General features: G+C 49.5%; 1 protein-coding gene and 1 long non-coding RNA gene across 9 annotated transcripts in view; one reads left to right on the forward strand and one right to left on the reverse strand.

Moving 5' to 3' along the window:
- The window catches only part of NAV1 (neuron navigator 1), a 274,917-nt gene that overhangs the window by 68,522 nt on the left and 185,131 nt on the right, over positions 1 to 21,264 (forward strand). For all 8 annotated transcript variants that reach the window (XM_032288714.1, XM_032288716.1, XM_032288718.1 and 5 more), the window contains exons 2-3: positions 10,250 to 11,003; positions 16,936 to 17,039. In XM_032288714.1, the coding sequence (XP_032144605.1) occupies positions 10,282 to 11,003; positions 16,936 to 17,039 (826 nt within the window). In that variant the 5' untranslated portion in view covers positions 10,250 to 10,281. The remainder of the gene's footprint in view (positions 1 to 10,249; positions 11,004 to 16,935; positions 17,040 to 21,264) is intronic.
- LOC116558693 lies at positions 8,512 to 9,096 on the reverse strand. Its single transcript, XR_004272129.1, has 2 exons — positions 8,977 to 9,096; positions 8,512 to 8,570 (listed from the first exon to the last, which is right to left on the reverse strand). It is a non-coding gene; the product is annotated as an uncharacterized LOC116558693 (long non-coding RNA).

Consider the following 21,264-nt stretch of genomic DNA (forward strand, 5'->3'; position numbering starts at 1 on the left):
TGAAAAGGGATCGCCCCATCTTTCTTAACTAGCCCATGCTATGGTCTTAAATGTATTTATTTTGGAAACTCAGTCTGCTGTGTAATTTAGTTACCCTCTATTCCCACCCCTGCCACCAACCCCATATGAATTGGCTGTCCTGTTTGTACTCAACTAAGAAAACAGAAATTTAGATTAAAGCTGAAACATTCTGGTGACAATGTTTGTGCTATTCTGACTGGAATGGCTGACAAAAGTCACTAATGGCTAGGCGTGGTGGCGCACACCTGTAATCCCAGTACTTTGGGAGGCTGAGGTGGGTGGATCATCTGAGGTCAGAAGTTCAAGACCAGCCTGGCCAACATGGCAAAACTCTGTCTCTATTAAAAACACAAAAATTAGTTGGGCATTGTGGGACACACCTGTAATCCCGGCTGCATGAGAGGCTGAGGCAGGAAAATCGCTTGCACCCAGGAGGCGGAGGTTGTAGTAAGCTGAGATTGTGCCACTGCACTCCAACCTGGGCGACAGAGCAAGACTTAATAATAATAACAATAATTCACTTAGTCTTTATAACAACACTTTGAGGTAGATATTGTTATCATCCCCATTTCACAGAGGAGGAAACGGGCTAAGGAGGTTAAGTAATTTGCTCAGGACCTCAAAGCAGGAAGCAGCCGTACCCAGATTTGTACAGGGGGCTGAGGGGGCTGAGTGGGGTTGGGAAGATGGGGCTGGGGGGAGAGGGGTGGTTCTGGCTCCAGGACTCTGTTTTTAGCCAACACTCTGTGCTGTGCAGTGTCTGTACCTCAGTGCTTGAGTTCAGAGCTACTCCAATCCTCTACTATGAATATTTTCCTCGTCCTCTTTTTTTTTTTTTTTTTTTTTGCATATCCAACCCCTAGGTACTCTGGTTAAAATGGTCGGACCTTTTCGAAATGGGCATGTTCAGTGCATTCCCAAACGCAATCGCGGCCCCTTTAACAGGGCCACTGCAGGAGGAGCTGTCCTATCAGCACCACGGCCGCAGCCCTGCGCGCCCCGCCCCCTCTCCCCCCAACCCCGGCAGCTGCTGCGGGAGCCTCAAGGGCAGAAAGGGCGGTGGAGAGCGGGGCCGGGAACTTGCGACTGGCGAGCTCTCCAGACCCGGGAGGGAGGGAACGCCGCCAAATATTGGTGCTCGCCTTCCCTTCCCCTCGCCCCGCCCCGCCCCTGGCCCCCGCAGATCTGAGAGAGCTGGTGCTTAGGCTCTCACCGCCCTCTGAGCCAGAGTGAAATATTTACAGGCCCAAAATACTTCCTTGCTCTGGGGTTTGCAGAGCTTTCATGGCCAGGTAGCCTCCATTTGTCCTGATGGGGCGGGGCCTGGAGCCGGAATGAAGCTGAAAGGCTGGAAGATTGGGGTGGAAAGGAGTCAGGGCTGAAGCCTGGATTTAGGCTGTAGGGTGAGAAGCACAATCTCTGGAGCTAGACTGTTTGGATCTAATCTTGACTGTGCCATTTACTAGCTGTGTAATCTTGAGAAAGTTCCTTAACATCTCTGTGCTTCAGTTTCCTTGCCTCTGAAGTGGAGATGATTGATAGATAATAATAGCACAAACTTATAGAACAATTTCAAGTTAATGAGGCAAAGCACTTAGAACAGTGCCTGACAGGCAGTCAGCAAATGCAGCTAAAAAGTGTTTGATTTTAAAATAAAGTAAATAAAGTACCGGGGTGAGGATTAGAGAGCAGACAGTTGGGATGTAGACTGGAAAGGGAGGAGTGAGAAAAGTGTATTGGGTGTGGCTGATACATAGCTTTCAGGGGCAGGGACTGTCTCACTTTGCCTGGGAAGCCACCAGCCTCTCAACTCACCTGCCATCCAGCAGACTGTCCCATTCTGTGTTTGAATTTAGCAACTTTCCTTTGGGAGGAGGGACAGCTGTTCTCCTTAACATGATTCCCCTCCCCCCTCCTCTTTCTTTTGGCAGAATCTCACTCAGATGCCTAGGCTGGAGTGCAGTGATGCAATCTCTGCTCACTGCAACTTCAGCCGCCTGGGTTCAAGCGATTTTTCTGCCTCAGCTTCCCAAGTAGCTGGAAGTACAGGCATTAGAGCCTGCTAGCGCACCTGGCTAATTTTTGCAGTTTTAGTTGAGACCAGGGTTTCACCATCTTGGCCAGGCTGGTCTTGAACTCCTAACCTTGAGATCCACCTGCCTCGGCCTCCCAAAGTGCTGGGATTACAAGCATGAGCCACCATGCCTGGCCAATTTCTGCCATTTCTGGAGCACTTCCTGTGTGCCAGTCACCATGCTAGATGCCTTGTCTTTACTCTCTCATTTGATCTTTATAAAACCTCATGACTACTTATTGCAGATGAGGATTCTGGGCTCAGAAAACTTAACTTGTCTAAAGCCACATAGCAAGAAGTAGCAGAGCTAGGATTTGAACCCAGATCTTCAGATTCAAAAGCCTTTACTCTTTCCATTACATGTTTTTTAAACTGTCTAGTTTCCTGCCCTTTCCACTGTGGTGGGCACTTAGGTATTATCGCATGAAGCATGCACAGTGTTGTTCGTGTTGATGCTCCAGGTTTCTGATCCAGACCTAGCAGGTGTTCTCAGCCTCTTCGGCTTTGCTGGAAGCTCAGGAGAACGAGGCAGCTCAGCCTCTATCCCTGGGTGCATGGGATGGGGGGACACTTGAAAAAGATTTTTGTTTTTGTTTTTGTTTTTTGCCCCTGTGATTATAATAACAGAAATACTTGTCGAGTCCTTACTATGTGCCAGACACTGTTCTAAGCACTTTCTGTTTATTAACTGACGTACTCTTCACAGCAACTCTATGAGTAGATCCTGTCTGAATCTCGTCTTTTTTGTTTTTTGTTTTATTTTGAGATGGAGTCTTGCTCTGTCGCCCAGGCTAGAGTGCAGTGGCACAATCTCAGCTCACTGTAACCTCTGCCTCCTGGGTTCAAGCGATTCTCCTGCCTCAACCTCCTGAGTAGCTGGGATTACAGGCATGCACCACCACACCCGGCTAATTTTTGTGTTTTTAGTAAAGGTGGGGTTTCACCATGTTGGTCAGGCTGGTCTCAAACTCCTGACCTCGTGATTCACCTGCTTCAGTCTCCCAAAGTGCTGGGATTACAGGCATGAGCCACTGCACCCGGCACAATCTAATTGTACAGAGGAGAGAACTCAGAGGTTCTGCAATTTGCCTTAAGTCACGCCACCAGCAAATGACAGAGCCAAGCTTTGGACCCAGGCATTCTGGCTCCAGAGTTTATTTTCTAACAACTGTACCACAGAGCTCTTTAAAGAGCAGGGGTCTGTAGTGGGGCACTGATGGATAGACCCAGGGGCATGAGGAGTTCCACCATCAAATCCACTGCTTCCCAGACCTCAAACCACCCACTACCAACCCCACTGCTCTTCCTAAAAGCCGCCCCAGATCCTGCCTCCCTAACAGACATGACATCTAAATCCCCATGGCACTCTGTTCTCTCTCTCTCTGTTTTTTTTTAGACAGAGTGTCACTCTTGTTGCCTAGGCTGGAGTGCAGTGGCGCAGTCTCAGCTCACTGCAACCTCCACTTCCCGGGTTCAAGCGACTCTCCTGCCTCAAGCCTCCTGAGTAGCTGGGATTACAGGCATGTGCCACCATGCCTGGCTAATTTTGTATTTTTAGTAGAGACAGGGTTTCTCCATGTTGGTCAGGCTGGTCTCAAACTCCTGACCTCAGGTGATCCGCCTGCCTCAGCCTCCCAAAGTGCTGGGATTATAGGCGTGAGCCACCGCGCCCAGCCTGTTTTGTCTCTCTTGACGCACACACTGCACATGTTACTTGTCATGAGTGTTCATGTGTTTCTTCCCCACCAGATTGCTAGCTCCTAGAGAGCAGAACCTGGGTCTCAGCCATTGCAATTGCCACAGCACCTGGTACATGGAAAGTGCCCAGCCAAGGTGTGTGGTTGCTGAACAAAGAGATCCTGCCATGAATCCATTTGTAAGTGCAATGTTCTTTTGGAACAGAGAGTACTAATTCCTTCATGTAATTTACTGAGGACTAGGATCCCCAGGATGAAGGAACTAAAGAGCAATGAAGCCCTCCTCTTGTTCATTGAGGTTAAGTGAAATTTCAGATCCAAGCACTTAGAGAAAGAGCAAAGAAAGCATCTTTGGAGGTAGGGGATCTTACAGGAGTTCCCAATCTCTCTGTCTCTCTTTCTCACTCTCTCATTGTCTCTCTCTCTCTCTCACACACACACTCTCTCTCTCTCTCTCTCCACCGTAAGAAAGAAACACTCTCCTTGCTTATACCTCCAGCTCTACCCCAAACTTCTACCCTTGAGACTCCCCAGACACATTGCAAGTTATCACAAAGACTGGTTGGCACTGACAGCCAAGCTTTTTGGCTCGAACAGACCCTTGTTTAAGAGACATAAGCCGGGCATAGTGGCTCATCCTATAATCCCAGCACTTTGGGAAGCCAAAGAGAAAGGAGGATTGCTTGAGCTCAGGAGTTTGAGACCAGCCAGGGAAACATAGAAAGACCTCATCTCTATTAAAAATAAAAATAGAAAAATTAGCCAGTGTGGTGCCATGTGTGCTTATATTTTCAGCTACTCAAGAAACTGAGGTGGGAGGATCGCTTGAGCCAGGGAGATTGACACTGTGGTGAGCTATTATTGCTCCACTGCTCTCCAGCCTGGGCCCTGTGTCGAGAACAAATAAAATGAAAGAGACATAGATTGTCCTGCTTCTCAGACACATTTTTGTCTAACACTGAGGTCCAGGAGATGAGGGCCGTTATAGTCAACCTCGTGCATCTCAAGAGACCAAACATTAACCCCAACACACCTGGGTTGAGGTGGGGATTGAGGAGGACAACTGAGATTTCAGGTCCCTATCAGCAGGGTTGGGTTGGCTGGGGAAGAAAGGGGAGAGAATACACATGGGGAGTGGGATTTGGGCTGAGGCCCACAGATGAGGATGCCTCAAAAGCTAAAGGGTGAGGACTCCGCACAGGTGATCTCTCCTGGGGCCTAGACATGCCTGCTAGCTGCAGTACCCAATCTGCATTCTTAATGGACCAAATGATTTGGGAGACAGCATGCTTGCTCTGAGGCTCTGTTTCCCTGCCTCTGAAATGAGGGGAACTTTCTCTACCCCGCCTCACTCTCTATTGCTTTATGTTCCGTGTGAGCAGGCTGAATAAAATAATGTCGGGAACATGTTTGGTCTCTTGAGATGCACGAAGTTGACTATAATGGCCACACATGCCACCATACTGGGCTAATTTTTCTATTTTTATTTAAGTAGAGACGAGGTTTTGCTATGTTTCCCCGGCTGGTCTCAAACTCCTGAGTTCAAGCAATCCTCCTTCCTCCTAGGCCTCCCAAAGTGCTGAGATTACAGGTGTGTAACTTGCCAGCAACTAGGCATATATTAAACCTGCAGCCATGCTGCATGAGGCCTATCTTACCCCATCCCATTCATGCTATCTGCAGTCTCACATGGGCAATGCCCCTGTACCAACAAAGGCAAACAGCATGTAAGGTGGTTGGGAAAACTAGCTAGATCTCCAGAGTGCTGGGAGGAGAAGAAGAGGGAAAAGAGGCCGCCCCCAGAGCTACCTATGACTGATTTTCTTCTCTTCTGGTTTCCACCCTGTAAAATGGATCTCCCTTTCCCACCCCCAACTCTACCTCTGGAAGGTTCCAAGCTCCAATCAGAGCAAGGTCAGAGTTGATCATGGAGGTTGGGGGCATGTAGGCAAAGCCTGGATATGCTCTTGGCAGGTGTGGCCAAGGGGATCTATCCTTGAGCCCAAGACTTCCTGTCCATCGCGTTTGAATCACACCTCTCTGCCACTTTTTAGCTGTGTGTGTCCTTGGGCAGCTCACTTAACTTCTGGACCTCATTTCCTTGACCTGTGAAAGGGGTTCCGAAGAACGAGAACCCACAGGTACTCAGTATCTTTAAGGAGGTCTGATCCTCCCAGGCTCCCACCTGGGGCAATGGTTGTCACGTCCCATGTACATTCCCCTGCCCGTCTAGGTGAGGGTTATCAAGTTGCAGATGGAGGAGAGAGCAGGGCCCCAAGTGCAGTGGAGAGGGAGGGGTGGGACTCTTGTGACCTACCATGGGAATGTTTTAAAACCCTCCTCCCATCGAGCTTTTGAAAAAATGATGATCCAGGAAAGCAGCAACTGCGTCTGCTCCATTAGCAAGCGAAGGAGACGCAGCCGCCTCAGCCTTAGGGCTCTCGTAGCTGGAAATCCAGCCAGCCCTAGCTATAGGGACTGGGGGAGGTGTGAGCCAAGGGGCTGGGAGCCCAGGGACGCATGGAGGACAATGTAGGTGAGTTGGGCTCTTGGTGGGGCGGTCATTGGGCAACATATCCGGAGTTGGGGAGGGACTCCCAGGAGAGATGAAGTCAAGATTTAGTTCTGGGTTCTCTCACCAACGCAGCTCCCAGAAGGGGTGGTCTAGGGTGCGGAATTGACTTTGGTCCCCACACTGGGATTTGGTGGGGATCGGAGCGCAGGGAAGAAGCACATGCACCATGTGGCACATGGTCAGTGCAGGGAATGGAACCTGGGAATGCTGAAATCTCAGGGGTGTGGCTGCAATGGGTCAGTGGTCAAGGCCCTTCTCATGGGTGGCCAGCTGGTTAGCTGTATAGTCAGTGTACAGCCTTGCTCTGTGCTACAGGCCGAGGTCAGCAGCTCAGGGCCCTTATGAGGCTTTGAGCAGGTCCACACTCTACTTCTCGTCCTGCATGGCATTGTCACAGATTCACATGACTGACCAGTAGAGGGGTGGCTAGATATAAGGAGGATAGCAAAGTCAGTCGACTCTCATCTCTGCTGAGAAAAGATTCTGACTACTGGCCTGAAGCCAGGATAAAGCATGGTGCTGTCTTCTGGTCTTAAAGAGCACTTGCTTCTCCACCTGCCTGCAGTTCCTAGATTTTGTCCTATCCTCATTTTGCAGACTGGACATGGAGAGGCTGAGTAATTTACCCAGATTCTTACAGCTGCAAGTAGCACCTGCTTACACTCTCCGAATTCCCGTTATGAAAGTCCTTCTCTGTGCTTCCTGTGGGGCTGTCCTTGGCATGCTGGGGCTGGGTGCTGGACAGGGTGCCCTTAGTGGGAGACTGTGGGCAAGTAGAGGGTGACTCAGAGGGTCCCTCAATATGTGGCCTGGTGGGTGGGCAGGGAGCGACATGAGCTAGATGAGGAAGAGGCAGGAGGCAGGCAAGCCCTGGGTGTGGCCCTCCAGGCTTAGGCCGTGGGCAGCCACTGGAGAAGCAGAGGTGAGCTGGTTGTAGTTCCCTGGGCACACATGGCTTTGCCGTCCTTCTGCTGGACAGGGTGCTTTAGCTCATCAAATAATGGTATCAAGTCATTAAAGTACAAATTAGAGAAAAGGATACGGGGGTCTTAGCACTTTCCTTGTAGAATAATTTCTTGTGGAGTTTATTTCATTTATTGCAGAGCAATCCAATAAGCCCTGACTCTCATGGTCACTTCAAACTGGAGTTTTAGAAATCCATCAATGCTCAAGGGTCTACACTGACTTCTTCTTATAGCTTAGGCTGTAATTGGTCCCAGACCACGGAGTCAAAGGTCTGGGAAAGGTCAGCAACAGCTATAAACAATTCCATGCAGTTGCTTACGGCTTTCTCCATAATATGAAAGGGGGGATCCCCGGGATCTCAAGGGAACCGGCCATGCTTTGGTGGTCTTTTCTCTGTCCAAAATGTCCTTTGTCTTTTCTTTTTCTTCATCCAATGCCAATACACCCTTTGAGAGTCAAACTGACTATTTTCATTGTACATAAATCTTTGTTCCCATCTATAATCATTTTCCTAGCGCACATTTTTAGATCTGGCATTGTTCCCACTTTTTTTTTTTTGAGACAGAGTCTTGCTCTGTCATTCAGGTTGGGGTGCAGTGGTGTGATCTCGGCTCACTGCAACCTCCGCCTCCCAAGCGATTCTCCTACCTCAGCCTCCCAAGTAGCTGGGACTACAGGCATGTGCCACCATGCCCAGCTATTTTTTTTTCTTTTTTTGTATTTTTAGTAGAGATGGGGGTTCACCATATTGGCCAAGCTGGTCTTGAACTCCTGACCTCAGGTGATCCACCTGCCTCAGCCTCCTGAAGTGCTGGGATTACAGATGTGAGCCACTGCACCCAGCCTCATGGCCATATACTCTTACCAACACTGGATATTTTAATTTTCTATGATATAGTAAATTTGATAGCAACAAATGATAACTTATTTAATTGCATCTCTTCAATTTCTAATGACGACTTTGGTTTCTGTTTTGTTTTGGCCTATTGTATTTACTCTTTTGCAGTTTTGTTGTTCACAGGGTCTCACTCTGTCGCCTGGGTTGGAGTGCAGTGACACGATCTCAGCTCACTGCAACCTCTGCCCTCCAGGCTCAAGCAGTCCTCCGGCCTTGGCCTCCTGAGTAGATGGGAGTACAGGCACACAGTACCACACCCAGCTAATTTTAATTATTTATTTATTTTTTGTAGAGATGAGGTTTCACCATGTTGTCCAGACTGGTTGTCAAATTCCTGGACTCTGATCCTCCCCAGCTGGCCTCCAAAGTGCTAGGATTATTGGTGTGAGCCACTGTGCCCTGCCTGCCCTTTATTCTCTAGGGAGCTTGCTTTTAAATATTGATTTGGTAAAGCTCCCTATATGTAAAGGTATTAATTCCTTGTTTTGCATACCTGTTGCAAGTATTTTTATAGTTTATTTATTTATTTATTTGAGATGGAGTCTCGCTTTGTCACCAGGCTGGAGTGCAGTGGCATGATCTCAGTTCACTGCAAACTCCGCCTCCCAGGTTCAAGTGATTCCCCTGACTCAGCCTCCTGAGTAGCTGAGACTACAGGCACCTGCTACCACACCCATCTAATTTTTTCATTTTTAGTAGAGACGGGGTTTCACCATGTTGGTTAGGATGGTCTCGATCTCCTGACCTCAAGTGATCCGCCCGCCTCGGCCTCCCAAAGTGCTGGGATTGCAGATATGAGCCACTGTGCCTGGCCTTTTTATAGTTTATTGATGTCTTGAACCTTTTGAAAAGGTTTTTTGCCCATGCAGAGATTTTAATTTTTATGTACTCATGTCTATCAGTGTTTTACTTTATGATTTCTGCCTTTGATGTCATATTTAGAAAGGCCTCTCCCACGACAAAATTATGGAAACGTTCATGCATGTGTTCTAAAAATTCTTTTATGGCTTCACTTTTTAACCTTTAACTCTTTAATCTATCTGGAATTGATTGTATCTTTGTAAACTGCTTTAAATTCCCTTTGAAATGGAAGTGATTAATTCATTAATTAACATGGCGAGGAGGGGAAGCTGGTGAAAGGGGAGGGGTTGAAGATACAGGAGAGAAAGGGGGTAATGAATGAGTCAAGGTCTGGAAGAGAAGAGATCAAGTGCTGTTGACAGGGGCTACACAGGGAGCTGCCCTGATCCAAAGGTGGGACATTAGGTCTCTTTTAGACGAGGGTGGCAGAGGTAGCAGAGGTCAGTTTTGCCAGGGTGGGAGGTGAGTAGGGAACGGGCTAGAGAGGAAGGCTGTGAGCCAAGTACCAAGTGCCCAGTGACTATGGGGGTGGGGTTAGTAGGGAGGGAACGGGGAATGGCAGCAGCCTCAAGGGGTGGCATTTGCCAGTTTACGAGTTTATGATTTGGGGGGATTGTGATTAGCTCTCCCACCCTTGGGCCCCAACAGCATGTAGAGGAAGGTTGCACCCCACTGGAGAGGATGCTGTAAGGAGAGACAGGGCCAGCTGTAGTGATGAGCGGAAGGAACTCGCAAGGGAGAGGCTGAGAGCATGAGGAGCTTGTTTAGTGTGAAGGGCATTCTAGACTCGGGGTACCAGGAGAGACCTGAGAGGGAGAGGTTGTGAGAAGGAGAGTCTGTCCCGGATCAGTGAACAGGAACAGAGTCAAAGAAAGTTAAATGAAGCCCATTTGTACAGCACATGGCAGTTCACAAAGCACCTTCCCAGATGTGCTTGCAGATGAACCTCGTAACAGCTTTTCAGAGCAGAGAGGGAAAGGGATTTGCCCAGAGTCCGACAGGTAGCTAGTGACCCAGTCACGATGCGAACCAGGAGTGCCAGTGCCCAGCCTGGGTGCTCGAGCCTCCTCACAGACCCCAACATCCTCTTTCTAACTTAGGGATGGAAGCTTGGGGGGGCATGCCTGACCGTCTTTTTTTGTCCCGTCTCCCTGCAGGACAGTAGCCCACCCTTCCAGCCTTTTGGACAATGAATGGGATGGCCAATGTGAATCCCACCAGCCGCCTTCACTATGCCTCCTCCATCCCTGTGCCTCGTGCTTCTTCCCAGACCAGGATTCCTACACCGGGTGCTTCTCCCCAGCTGCGGCCCCGCCAGGCCGGCCTGGCCCTGAGCCCACAGAGAGCGGCCTCCCCAAGACTGGGAAAGGCTGCAGGTCATTCTAGAAACTCCTCTCCTAGGGCCTCCCAGGGGAGAGGCTCTCCCAAGCCTGTTGGGGCAGTGAGGGAGTCAGCTGAGGATGGGGAAGTTCCCTCCAGTTCCCCGTGGAGTAGTCCCAGGACAACACCGAAAGCAGCCCTCTCCAGCCGGGCTGGATCCAGAAGACTTGGCGAGAGACAAGGCACCCAGGGAAAGAAGAAGAAAGCCCAGGAAGGGCTCCCCGTCCGCCAGACCCGGGGCAGGAGCCCTTCTCGGATGAACTTTCACGGAGAAACACAAATACCAGGGGCTCTGGAAGGTCGGAAGCCTCCAAGCTGCCCAGGAAAAGACCAAAGAGATATAAACTACAAAAGTTCTGGGACCCCCAGGTCTTTGGAGCCTGATGAGGGGGCAGCTTCATGGGCTTCCTCTCCAGTCTGCAGCCCAGTGCAGGGCAAACGCCCCTGTCCTGCTCCAGGGGCCATTAGCTTCTCCTCGGCCCATCAGCAGAGTCAGCCAGTCACAGCTACGGTGGCCCCCTTCCAGTACAGGTGAGCTGGGGAGCAGGCAGGGAGGGAAGGAGGAGGAACCATGCTGGGACCAAGGTGCAAGCCTGAAGAGGACAGGGGCCCTGATGATCAGTGGCTGGTAAAGACCAGAGGGCCCCAGGGGATAGAATAAGGGTGAGGCAGGTGGAGGCCTACAGAGCTGGGGGCTTGGAGAGCTGAGATGGGATTGGGGCCATAATGAGGTCCCTAACCCAAGCTCTGGTCTTTCTTGACTCTGGGGAATCCACAACAAAAAGAGGCTCACAAGAAGGGTACCTTAAAATGTCCATTTTTGCTCTCTGGGACATAATGAAACAATTTACAGATTGGGGAGCCGTAGAAGTGTAAGTAGCTAGATACATAGGTAGCATCAGTCTCACCCAAGTGAATGTGGGACATGTGCCAGCACTGTGAGTTAGACCAACTCTATTGGCTTGGGCACTGCTCCTTCAGTTCGTGGTAGGTAGGTGCCTTGTAGGTAGGTAGGTAGGCCCTTACTATATGGTGCCTTGTGCATATCTGCTTATGTGCCTAGCATATCAGTAGTTAGTAACGCTTCGTAAACACACAGATGGGTGTTGCCATCATTGTTGGTGGAGGTGGCCAGACCAGTGTTCACAACAAGATGGTCAACAAGCTAGTATGTCCAGCTTTTCCCAGACACAGCAAATTGATGGCATAGAAAAACACGTAGTCAACTATCCTCTTTTTTATGACCTCATTAAGAACACCACATTTCGGTGGCTCAAGCCTGTAATCCCAGCACTTTGGGAGGCCGAGGCGGGTGGATCACGAGGTCAAGAGATCGAGACCATCCTGGTCAACATGGTGAAACCCCGTCTCTACTAAAAATACAAAAAATTAGCTGGGCATGGTGGCGCGTGCCTGTAATCCCAGCTACTCAGGAGGCTGAGGCAGGAGAATTGCCTGAACCCAGGAGGCGGAGGTTGTGGTGAGCCGAGATCGCGCCATTGCACTCCAGCCTGGGTAACAAGAGCGAAACTCTGTCTCAAAAAAAAAAAAAAGAACACCACATTTTAATTACTAATTATTTTATAGTTTAGAAATGCCCAAATGCAAATTAAGCATTTTCCTGACTAAACTAACTGTCTATATTTTTCCCCTATGCTAATGGAAGGAGAAACTCTCACTTATATTTTGGGTGTAGAAAAGTTTGTACAGCATCCCCTACACACCAGGGGCCTCTGAGGCATCAGAGCGGCTGCAGGTGGGAGTAGGGAACCACTAGGAGCTTTAACCTTCAATAGAAGGCAACTTGTGTATCTTGATCTCTGAAAAATTGAATGCAATCTTATATTACAAGAATAGGTGTTTGGAGTTCAGGACAAGGAGGTGAATAGTCCCACTACATTTTGCATGTGTTCAGGCTTCATTTAGAGTGTTACATGCAGTTATGAACACCACATTTTAAAAGGACACTGACATACAAAAACACATGGAGAGCAAGACTGACGTGTTACTGGGGGATCCAAAAAAGGTGTTACAGGATGATGAAAGGAACTGAAGAAGTTTGCTTTGGAAAGGGAAGGCTTAGAGAGGATCTGAGAACTGTTTTCAAATATTTGAAGGGCTGTCATGTTGTAAGATGAATTAGATTTACTTGGTGCAGCTCCAAAGACCTGACTCAACACCATGGTGGTTAGAAGTTAGTTCAAGACAGATTTGAGGCTCAAGAGGAAGAACTTTCCAAAAACTAGAGAGGATTACAAATTGACCGGAAGGCAGTGAACTCCCTGTTATTGCAAGAATTCTAGCTGACTCCACAGCCAAAGGGAGCTCCTACCAGGGTGGCCCCTGGCTCTCAAAGCATATCTTCTGCCTGACTGTACTGCCCGCAAGGCGCACCGATGCTTCTTTTCCTAAGGGACAATTCACTTCTGTCCCCTGTGACTTTCTTCAGTTAGATTCTGAAGGTGATGAGAGACTCAAGAAGCAGAAGTGCAGGGCAGGCCTGCCTTTGAATGGCTTTTTCCGATTAGTAAAATATTTCCCTGGTGACCCTTTGACTTTCTTCTCCTACCTGATTCCCTCCATTTTGAATTCATTCTTTGGGGAAAAGTGTCTAGGCATTAAATTGCTTAAGATTTTACATTATCTACCTTACAAGTCCCCTGGTATATTCAGAACCTGACATTTTCCAAAGAGGTCAGAATTTTTCCTCCAAATACTTTAATGCAACTTAAACAGAACCATGTTTCCTTCACTCAGCAAACATTTATTGCATGTTTGCATTTTAAACAGAAATAGAAATGTGTCACACCACCCTACCTCCTAGACCCTGCCCCTTTCAGCCTCTGGATTAGGGTTGGAGAGAGGATCACAGCACAAGCAAGGGTGAGATTAGGACCAAGGACACTCTGAGATGCTGCAGGCCAACGGGTGGGCACCCAGCACAGCCTGCAGGGCCTAGAGCTGCTGCCATGGCAGCTCTGCCAAGGGCCAGGCTGGGCCACCCGTCCAAACTTCATAGCCAAGGAGGTGCCATCTGCTCCCTAGAATCCACAAACATCCTGTTTTCGTGGAAATCTCTCCTCCTGCCCCGCCACCCACCCCAACACCTTAGCCTTCTGCAAAGCCGCAGTGGAATGCAGAAGCAGAGGTCACCTGCCTCCCTCCCCTTCTCCAGCCTGGTCATGCCTGACCTGCTTCTCCAGGAAATGAATCTGGCAGCCATCTTTTCCCCTGCCCCATCCTCCACAGCCGTCTCTTTTCAAGGGCCTGGGTATGGCCTTCCCAGTGAAGCTCATCTCCTCTCATTCACCACCTCCCTTTGGACCCAGAGAAGGTGCAATGCCCCGTCTGCTCTCAGGACACCCTGGTCTCACACATCTAATTCCATCACATCCTCAACCTTATCCCTCTCTGTCATCCTAGAAAAGAGCCACAGCAGCTTCAACACAGCCCTTGCTGACTTTTCCCAACTACCAAGTGCACCCTCCACCACTTCCCTAGCCCCCAACAATTCTCTTCTTCCTGCATCGGGTGGGCCTTGGGTTGGACTTCAATTAAAAATATGGTTAATGATATTAGGAGCATAAGCTTACTGGTGTCACCACTGCAATTTTCTTCTCTCTGGTTCAATCTCTGCCTGACTTCTGGCATACATGGTGCTGTCCATTCAGGCTGAGAACTGAGGGCAGACATGGAGGCCTGGCCATGTTTGGGGAGGTGGAGGCAGGCGTGGATAAACATACAAGGCCAGCTGAGATTAGAGATAAAGCCTGCCTTACTCAACGTTTCTGCCATTGGAGTTTCTGGCCCATCTAACTGATGCAACCTCACCTGCTCTTGTATCATACCAGTGGCAGCAATAATCATGACTATTCCTTTTTTAATTTTTTAAAATGTATTTATTGGAGACAGAGTCTTACTTTGTCCCCCAGGCTGGGGTGCAGTGGCACAATCATAGCTCACTGTAACCTCAAACTTTTGGGCTCAAATGATCCTCCTGCCTTGGCTTTCCAAAGCACTGGGGTTAACAGTTATGAGCCACCACCCTGGTTATTCCTATTTTTCTTTTATTTTGAAATGGAGTCTCTCTGTTGTCCAGGCTGGAGTGCAGTGGCGTGATCCTGGCTCACTGCAACCTCTACTTCCCTGGTTCAAGCAATTCTCCTGCGTCAGCCTCCCGAGTTGCTGAGATTACAGGCATGCACCACCAAGCCTGGCTAATTTTTGAATTTTTAGTAGAGGCAGGTTTTCACCATTTTTGCCAGACAGGTCTCAAACTCTTGACCTCAAGTAATATGCCCACCTTGGCCCCTGGCCCCAAGTACTGGGATTACAGAAATGAGCCACTGCGCCTGGCTGCCTATTCCTATTTTTAACACTGGTTATTGCATCCATGCTCTAGGCCAGACACTGTGCTTAGCTCCTTACATATATAATTTTTTTTTTTTTTTTGAGACAGAGTCTTGCTCTGTTGCCAGGCACCAGGCTGGAGTGCAGTGGTGCAATCTCGGCTCACTGCAACCTCCGCCTCCCGGGTTCAAGCAATTCTCCTGCCTCAGCCTCCCAAGTAGCTGGGATTACAGGCACATGCCACCACGTCCAGCGAATTTTAGTATTTTAGTAGAGAACGAGGTTTCACTATGTTGGCCAAGATGATCTTCATCTCTTGTCCTCGTGATCCACTTGCCTTGGCCTCCCAAAGTGCTGGGGTTACAGGCCTGAGCCACGGCGCCCTGCCCACATATATGATGTTAATGAATAAAACAGCTGACACATTGTGTAGAATACCCTCTTCCCAGTAGAACGTTCTGTTACTTTCTCACCAATATGTTTCATCCCCTACTTCAAAACCCCAGGTCCATTCTAATTTCTTCCGAGAAACCAGCCAACCCCAGTCTTTCTTTCTTTAACCCCTTGGTCCCCTTGGCACTCGTGTACCTGGGCAGACATTTAATTAACAATGGAATCCTGGTGCAGTGGCTCACACCTGCGACTCCAGCACTTTGGGAGGCTGAGGTGGGTAGGTCTCTTGAGCTCAGGAGTTTGAGACCAGCCTGGACAAGATGGCAAAGCCCCATCTCTACAAAAATTATGAAAATCAGTGTGGTGGTTTGAGCCTGTAGTCCCAGCTACCTGGGAGGCTGAGGTGGGAGGATCACTTCAGCTCAGGAAGTCAAGGTTGTAGTGAACCTTGATCACGCCACTGCACTCCAGCCTCAGTGACACAGTGAGACCCTGTCTCAAAAAAAAGAGAGAGACAGTAGTACATGGTGATTGTCCCCATCATACCAAGCACCCCCAGGGGCCAGGATGAGGTCTCCCGCCTTCTCTAATGACACCCCACCCTGCCCTATCCCCAGCATTCACCCAAGGGGCCTGAGATACAAAAGAGCTCAACACTGCCTAAATAGCTTAGAAAAAGCTGAGCAGAAGCCGCAAACACCTCACAACCCTTGACTGTAAAACTGATCTCAGCCTTGGGGGACATCTCTTCACCCCATGATGGAAGCCAGACCCAGAGCGACGAGATCTACTCCAGATTATACAGTGAATTAATGGCAGAATTGAACCCAGAGTCCCAGCCCTCTGGGCATTGAAAAAAGTGAAAACTGGAGGGAGAGAAAGACAAACCTCAATGGCACTGGAGACTCTCAGGGTTCCATGGCCCAGCCCTTCAATTTCCCCTCCTGCCTGCATGGCCCTCCCCTCCCCCTCCTGCCAAGCTGCCAGAGGCTCCATTTAGCTGGAGACAGCAGGCGGATGGGTGGGCGGGCCAGCTCCCAGAGCCTAGGGTAATTGTCTGTAATGAAAACTCCCACAGCCTTTGTTCCTGGGAGCAACTGTACTGTTGAGGTTGTGCTCAGAGGTCTGTGTGCACTTGGGAGCTGGTGCCCAGAGACCCCACCCTTCCTTCCAGTTACCACAACTGGCCCAGCAAGAGACTTGTCCTCCCGGGAGTCACTGGGATTGCAGCTGAGCCTACTCTTCCTCCTTTCCTGACCGACCAGCCCAAAGCCTGTGTGCTCCCTGAGCTACCCGGAATCAGTGACTTCAGCTTCAGGGGAGCTCTTCCCTGTGTATATGTATGTACATGGCTGTACATACATGCTCATCCTGAGGGCAAGGGTCATGGCAGGACAAAGGACCCAAGGCCTGGAGTTGCTAGGGTATCCCTCTGCCCTGTAAGTGGTAATGTTCCTGGTAAATGGGTAGGTTGTAGACTGTCCAGAGGTGATAAGCATCAGGCATCCCAGTGTCCTCTGGGGCTTCCTGCCTGGCCCAGCTTTGCATGCTGAAGTACAGACATGAGCACACACCCATCAGGGAGGGACCGGTCCCAAGTGGTGCAGGGCACTATCAGAGAAGAAGAACCAAGCTCTAAGAGGGTTTTCTTAGCCCTATGGAGGGGCTTAGAGACCAGGAACCCTCTACCATGAGTGACTACCCTTTCTTGGCCCCATAGGTTGCAAACTGACCAGGAACCTGGCCCCCTCCCCCAGGGCAGCTGGGCCCTTGATGGCTACCCTGAGCCCCTCAACGAGACCGAGGAGAGCTTCTCCTGCATGGGTAAGTGCTCTCGGGGAGACTTCCTCCTACGGGCGGGAGGCCACTGGGCTCGAAGTCTCCTCACTGCCCAGAGGGAGGAAGAAGTGACCTAGGCTGGATGGGTCCATCTTTTGACAAGGAGGCATTAACTTGTGAATTGCGCTTTTTCATCATGCTTGACTCAAGCTAGGGTTGTTCCATCAAACCCAGGAGCCCTTCAGGGGCAGCATAGGGAAGTGGCCAGGGGGTGCCATGTTTATCTGATGCCCAGGCTGTGAGAGTCACTGCATGTGTGTGCCATGTGTGAAGTCATGACACAAAGGTAACAAGCTGGGAGTGAGAGCCAGGTTCTAAGTGATGCCCAGGTTGAAAAATGAAGGTGCTGGAATTAGGGAGGCAGGCCAGAGCCGTCTGGCCAGCTGCCTGACAACGCTTTCCCTCCCAAGACCACTTTAACAGGCCTCTCCCACACATGTCCCCTTCCCTGTGTCATCTGATAGTCACAAGATACCACCTGAGCCTCAGGAATGTAAGATTCACCAAGAAGATCGCTAAATCTCTAATACAGCAATATTCCATCAGGGCAGAGGCACTGAGTGTCCCAGGTGCATCCTCAGGTGCTCAGTGTCTCTGAATCAGCAAATGATGTATGAATGAGTGAGCGTATTGGGTACCATAGGTCAGGCCCTAAGTGGGTCAGATTCAAAACTCAGCAGCACTTAGGGATGTGTGTTGATTTTCTTACAACATTAAAGAAGTATCTAGAGGAGGGCTGTGATTCACACCACAGGTACACGAGGCTGCACACTGCAGGGAACCAGGTCTATCCTTTACTTTCCCAGACAAAGGGAAACTTGTCCCAACAAAGCAATGAATTTGCTTTTCACAAACCTGAGATTGTGCAGAGGGTTTGTCTCCCAGCTGTGGCTCAGTGCCCTGCCCCTGCGGGCAAAGCTGGGGCTTAGAACACAGCCTGACCCTGAGATCATTGGACAGGATGGTGTACCGCTTCTGTCTTCTGTGTCCCCTGCTGGGCAGGTGGCCGGATATCCCTTCTGGCCTGGAAGCTGGGACCTTTTGAGCCCTTTCTAGGCCTGGTCTATAGCTGTGACCTTGGAGCTCCTGCAACCCTAAAAACAGCAGCAACCCTCATTCTTCCATGACACGCCTTGTGGGGGAGGGTTTTGGGTTAAGGATTGGACATTTGCAAGTAAGCCATCTCCTCCCACAGTAAGTACACATGCAGGGGAACCAGGGCATGGCAGGGGACAAAAGGAAACCAAATTTCTCTGGCACTGAAAAGTCATCAGAATTAGAATGTGGTAACCAGGAAACTATGTGGAGCTCTATTTTTACATTTGCAGTTTTGTTAGCGTAATGGCTTCCTCATGTGGATGCCACATTGTTAGAGCCTAATGATCTCCATGCACCTAACCCAGCTCTCACTCACGATTATTATCCAGTGAGTTGATGAGAGGACTTTTACTTTTAACGTCTGCTGCAGACTAGCATTAGGAATCCCCCAGGCTTGTCAGCTGGAAGACCACCCTCACTGGTTAGATGTGAAAGTGTCTGCTGGATCACAATTGGGTTCCTCTGGGGGGACAGAGTGTCAGGGAACCTTTGGAGGAGGGCTTTACCAGAAAAGTGAGAAACACTGGCTTCCTCCAAGGCTTCTAGGGAAGGGGAGCAGGGTTCACAGCACTGCCTCTGCTCCTGCGCTAGCTAGTTGTCATGGTGACCCATCTCTGCCGAGGATACACTGAGCTCTTTGATGGGTTGGATGGGGAGAGAGATTTGGGATTTGCCTGTCTTGTGGAAGAGACTGCACTCTTCCGAGCTTGAAGAAGACAGAGAAGAGAAGAGAGGAGGCAACTGAAGGCTTTCATTTTATGCCTTGCCCTCCCACTCCCCAAGTCACTTGGGGTGTGACATGACTCATTCATTCATGTATTCTTTCATTCAATCTACAAACCATCAGTGAGTGTTTGCCTTGTGCCAAACACTCGGCCTGACACTGGGGTAAAAGACAAATAAGACTTTGACCTGCCTTCAAGGCATTCGCAGCCCAGGGATTCACTCCAGTGAGACTTAGCTAGAAAATTTGTTGGGATCCCAGAAGCTATGCCCAGTGACCTGCCTCCATAGGAGGTGACAAGGCAGCCAGTCAGTCCTGCCTCCCTCGCCAGGTCCCACAGCATGAGGAGGGCGCTGAGCTTATTTTATAGAGGGAGAATTGGGTGCTTTGGAGAGTACTCATTGTGTATTTATATCGTTCATAGAATCCAGCAAAATTATTTCACAGTTATTGATCTTGCTATTTCCATATCAATTCATAGATGGCTGGGGCTTGGGGGCTTTTTTTGAAGCTCATGTATCTTCCCTTCCTGACCATGAACTCATCTTGCTCCCCATCACCTAGGATAGTGCCTGGTGATGAGGGTTTGGTGAAGGAGTGAATTGAATGAATAAGGAATCCAAAGTAAGTGGTTGTAGAGCTCTAAAATGTATCCCCTATTTCTTCTCTACCACCTGAGAAAGACCAACCAGTCTTTTTCTGCCTCTCTCCCAATATGCTCCTCTCTGGCCTCCAAGCTCACTGAATGGGCTGGCCTGGGGGGAGTGCAGAGTCTTTGAGGGGAGCAGGAGAAGGCCAAAGAGCTTTCTCAGCCTTGTACCACTTTCTTACTTGATCTGCCTGGACTCTGGGCATAGAGTCCAAACAAGGCTTTCTAATCTTTATGTAGCAGGAGGAGAATTTCCCATGATGACTTGCCTCCAACCTGGGGTGTTGGAGATGTTCTTCATATGTCCTGAAGGCCATCCAACAGCAGCTGCTCCTTCTGCCTCTGCCCTGGGGCAAGTGTGGAAATGCCCAGCCCACTGGTATTTGTACATGTACCCTGACCCTCCCTGGCCCACCGGATTCTGTTGGTGAGAGCCCAGTGCAGTCCCATTTGCTCACTCTCCCACTGGCTGCATCAGCACCAGGTAGTGCACAGACCACCACCAGATCTTAATCTGCACAGCCAAGAGGAGCTGCAGCTGACATTACCGCATGCCCACGTGTGTGAGGCTGTGTGCAGGAGGGCTGGGAATGGTTGCCCCAAGGTTTATGCAGGTTCCTTAATGACTTCCACTTTGTGGCATATTTGAATGAGCGCTAAGTGGACCCATAATGAAGGGATCTTTTTCTCATCATAACATGTGTCATCAGGAACAAGCCAGAGCCTCCTCCCTGCGTCCTCACACGAGGGCTGATAAATATAGAGAACGGGTAGGGCAGTTTGGAGCTTGGCACTTTGGTTTCATACTAGGGCTGTTTTTCTTTTCTTCCTCCTCCTTCTCCCTTGCTGAGCTGGGTCCATCTTTAAGCCACAGTGAAGTTTTCCACGGCTTGTGGATTTGAACTAGAGCAGGGACAGGGTCTTCATTCTAAGAAAACTTGCAAAGCCAGCATGCCCAGGGCAGGAGCAAGGAACGGTAACTACTTTCTGGGAGAGGAGTTTGTTCCGGGGGTTTCAAACCAAATCCAAGTATTCCTGGACTACAAATGACTTGCATCAAAGAACATAGGAAGTCGAAGCTCTAACAAACGTTATAGATCTCCGAAATTTGGCCTCATTTTCAATAGGGAGGGATGAGACTCAGAGAAGTGACTTGCTCAGCACTGCATGGGAAGTTAGCATGTGAACTGAAACCAGGACCACTGCTTTCTGACTCCTTAACATTAAAATGAAATAAATGGTAACAATGACTATCATTTATTGAATACCTACTATGTGCAGGGCATAGTGCCAAGTGCTTTATATAAAGTCTTTCATGAATATCTTATACAATCCTTTGAAGGTGTTATTATTACTCCGTGTTATGGATAGGAAACTTAGGCTCAGAGAGGTTATATAAAACGTGTCTGAGGACCGGGCACGGTGGCTCACGCCTTTAATCCCAGCACTTTGGGAGGCTGAGGAAGGCGGATCAGGAGGTCAAGAGATCGAGACCATCGTGGCCAACATGGTGAAACCCTGTCTCTACTAAAAATACAAAAATTAGCCAGGCGTGGTGGTGCGTTCCTGTGGTCCCAGCTACTTGGGAGGCTGGGGTGGAAGAATCGCTTGAACCCGGGAGGCGGAGGTTGCGGCGAGCCTAGGTTGTACTGCTGCACTCCAGCCTGGTGACAGAGCAAGACTCCGTCAAACAAACAAACAGAAAACAAAAAAACCTGTCTGAGGACATCCAGCTAGGA

This window comes from Sapajus apella, unplaced genomic scaffold (genome assembly GCF_009761245.1).
Source record: "Sapajus apella isolate SASKATOON/1434 unplaced genomic scaffold, GSC_monkey_1.0 scaffold22, whole genome shotgun sequence".
Lineage (NCBI taxonomy): Eukaryota > Metazoa > Chordata > Mammalia > Primates > Cebidae > Sapajus > Sapajus apella.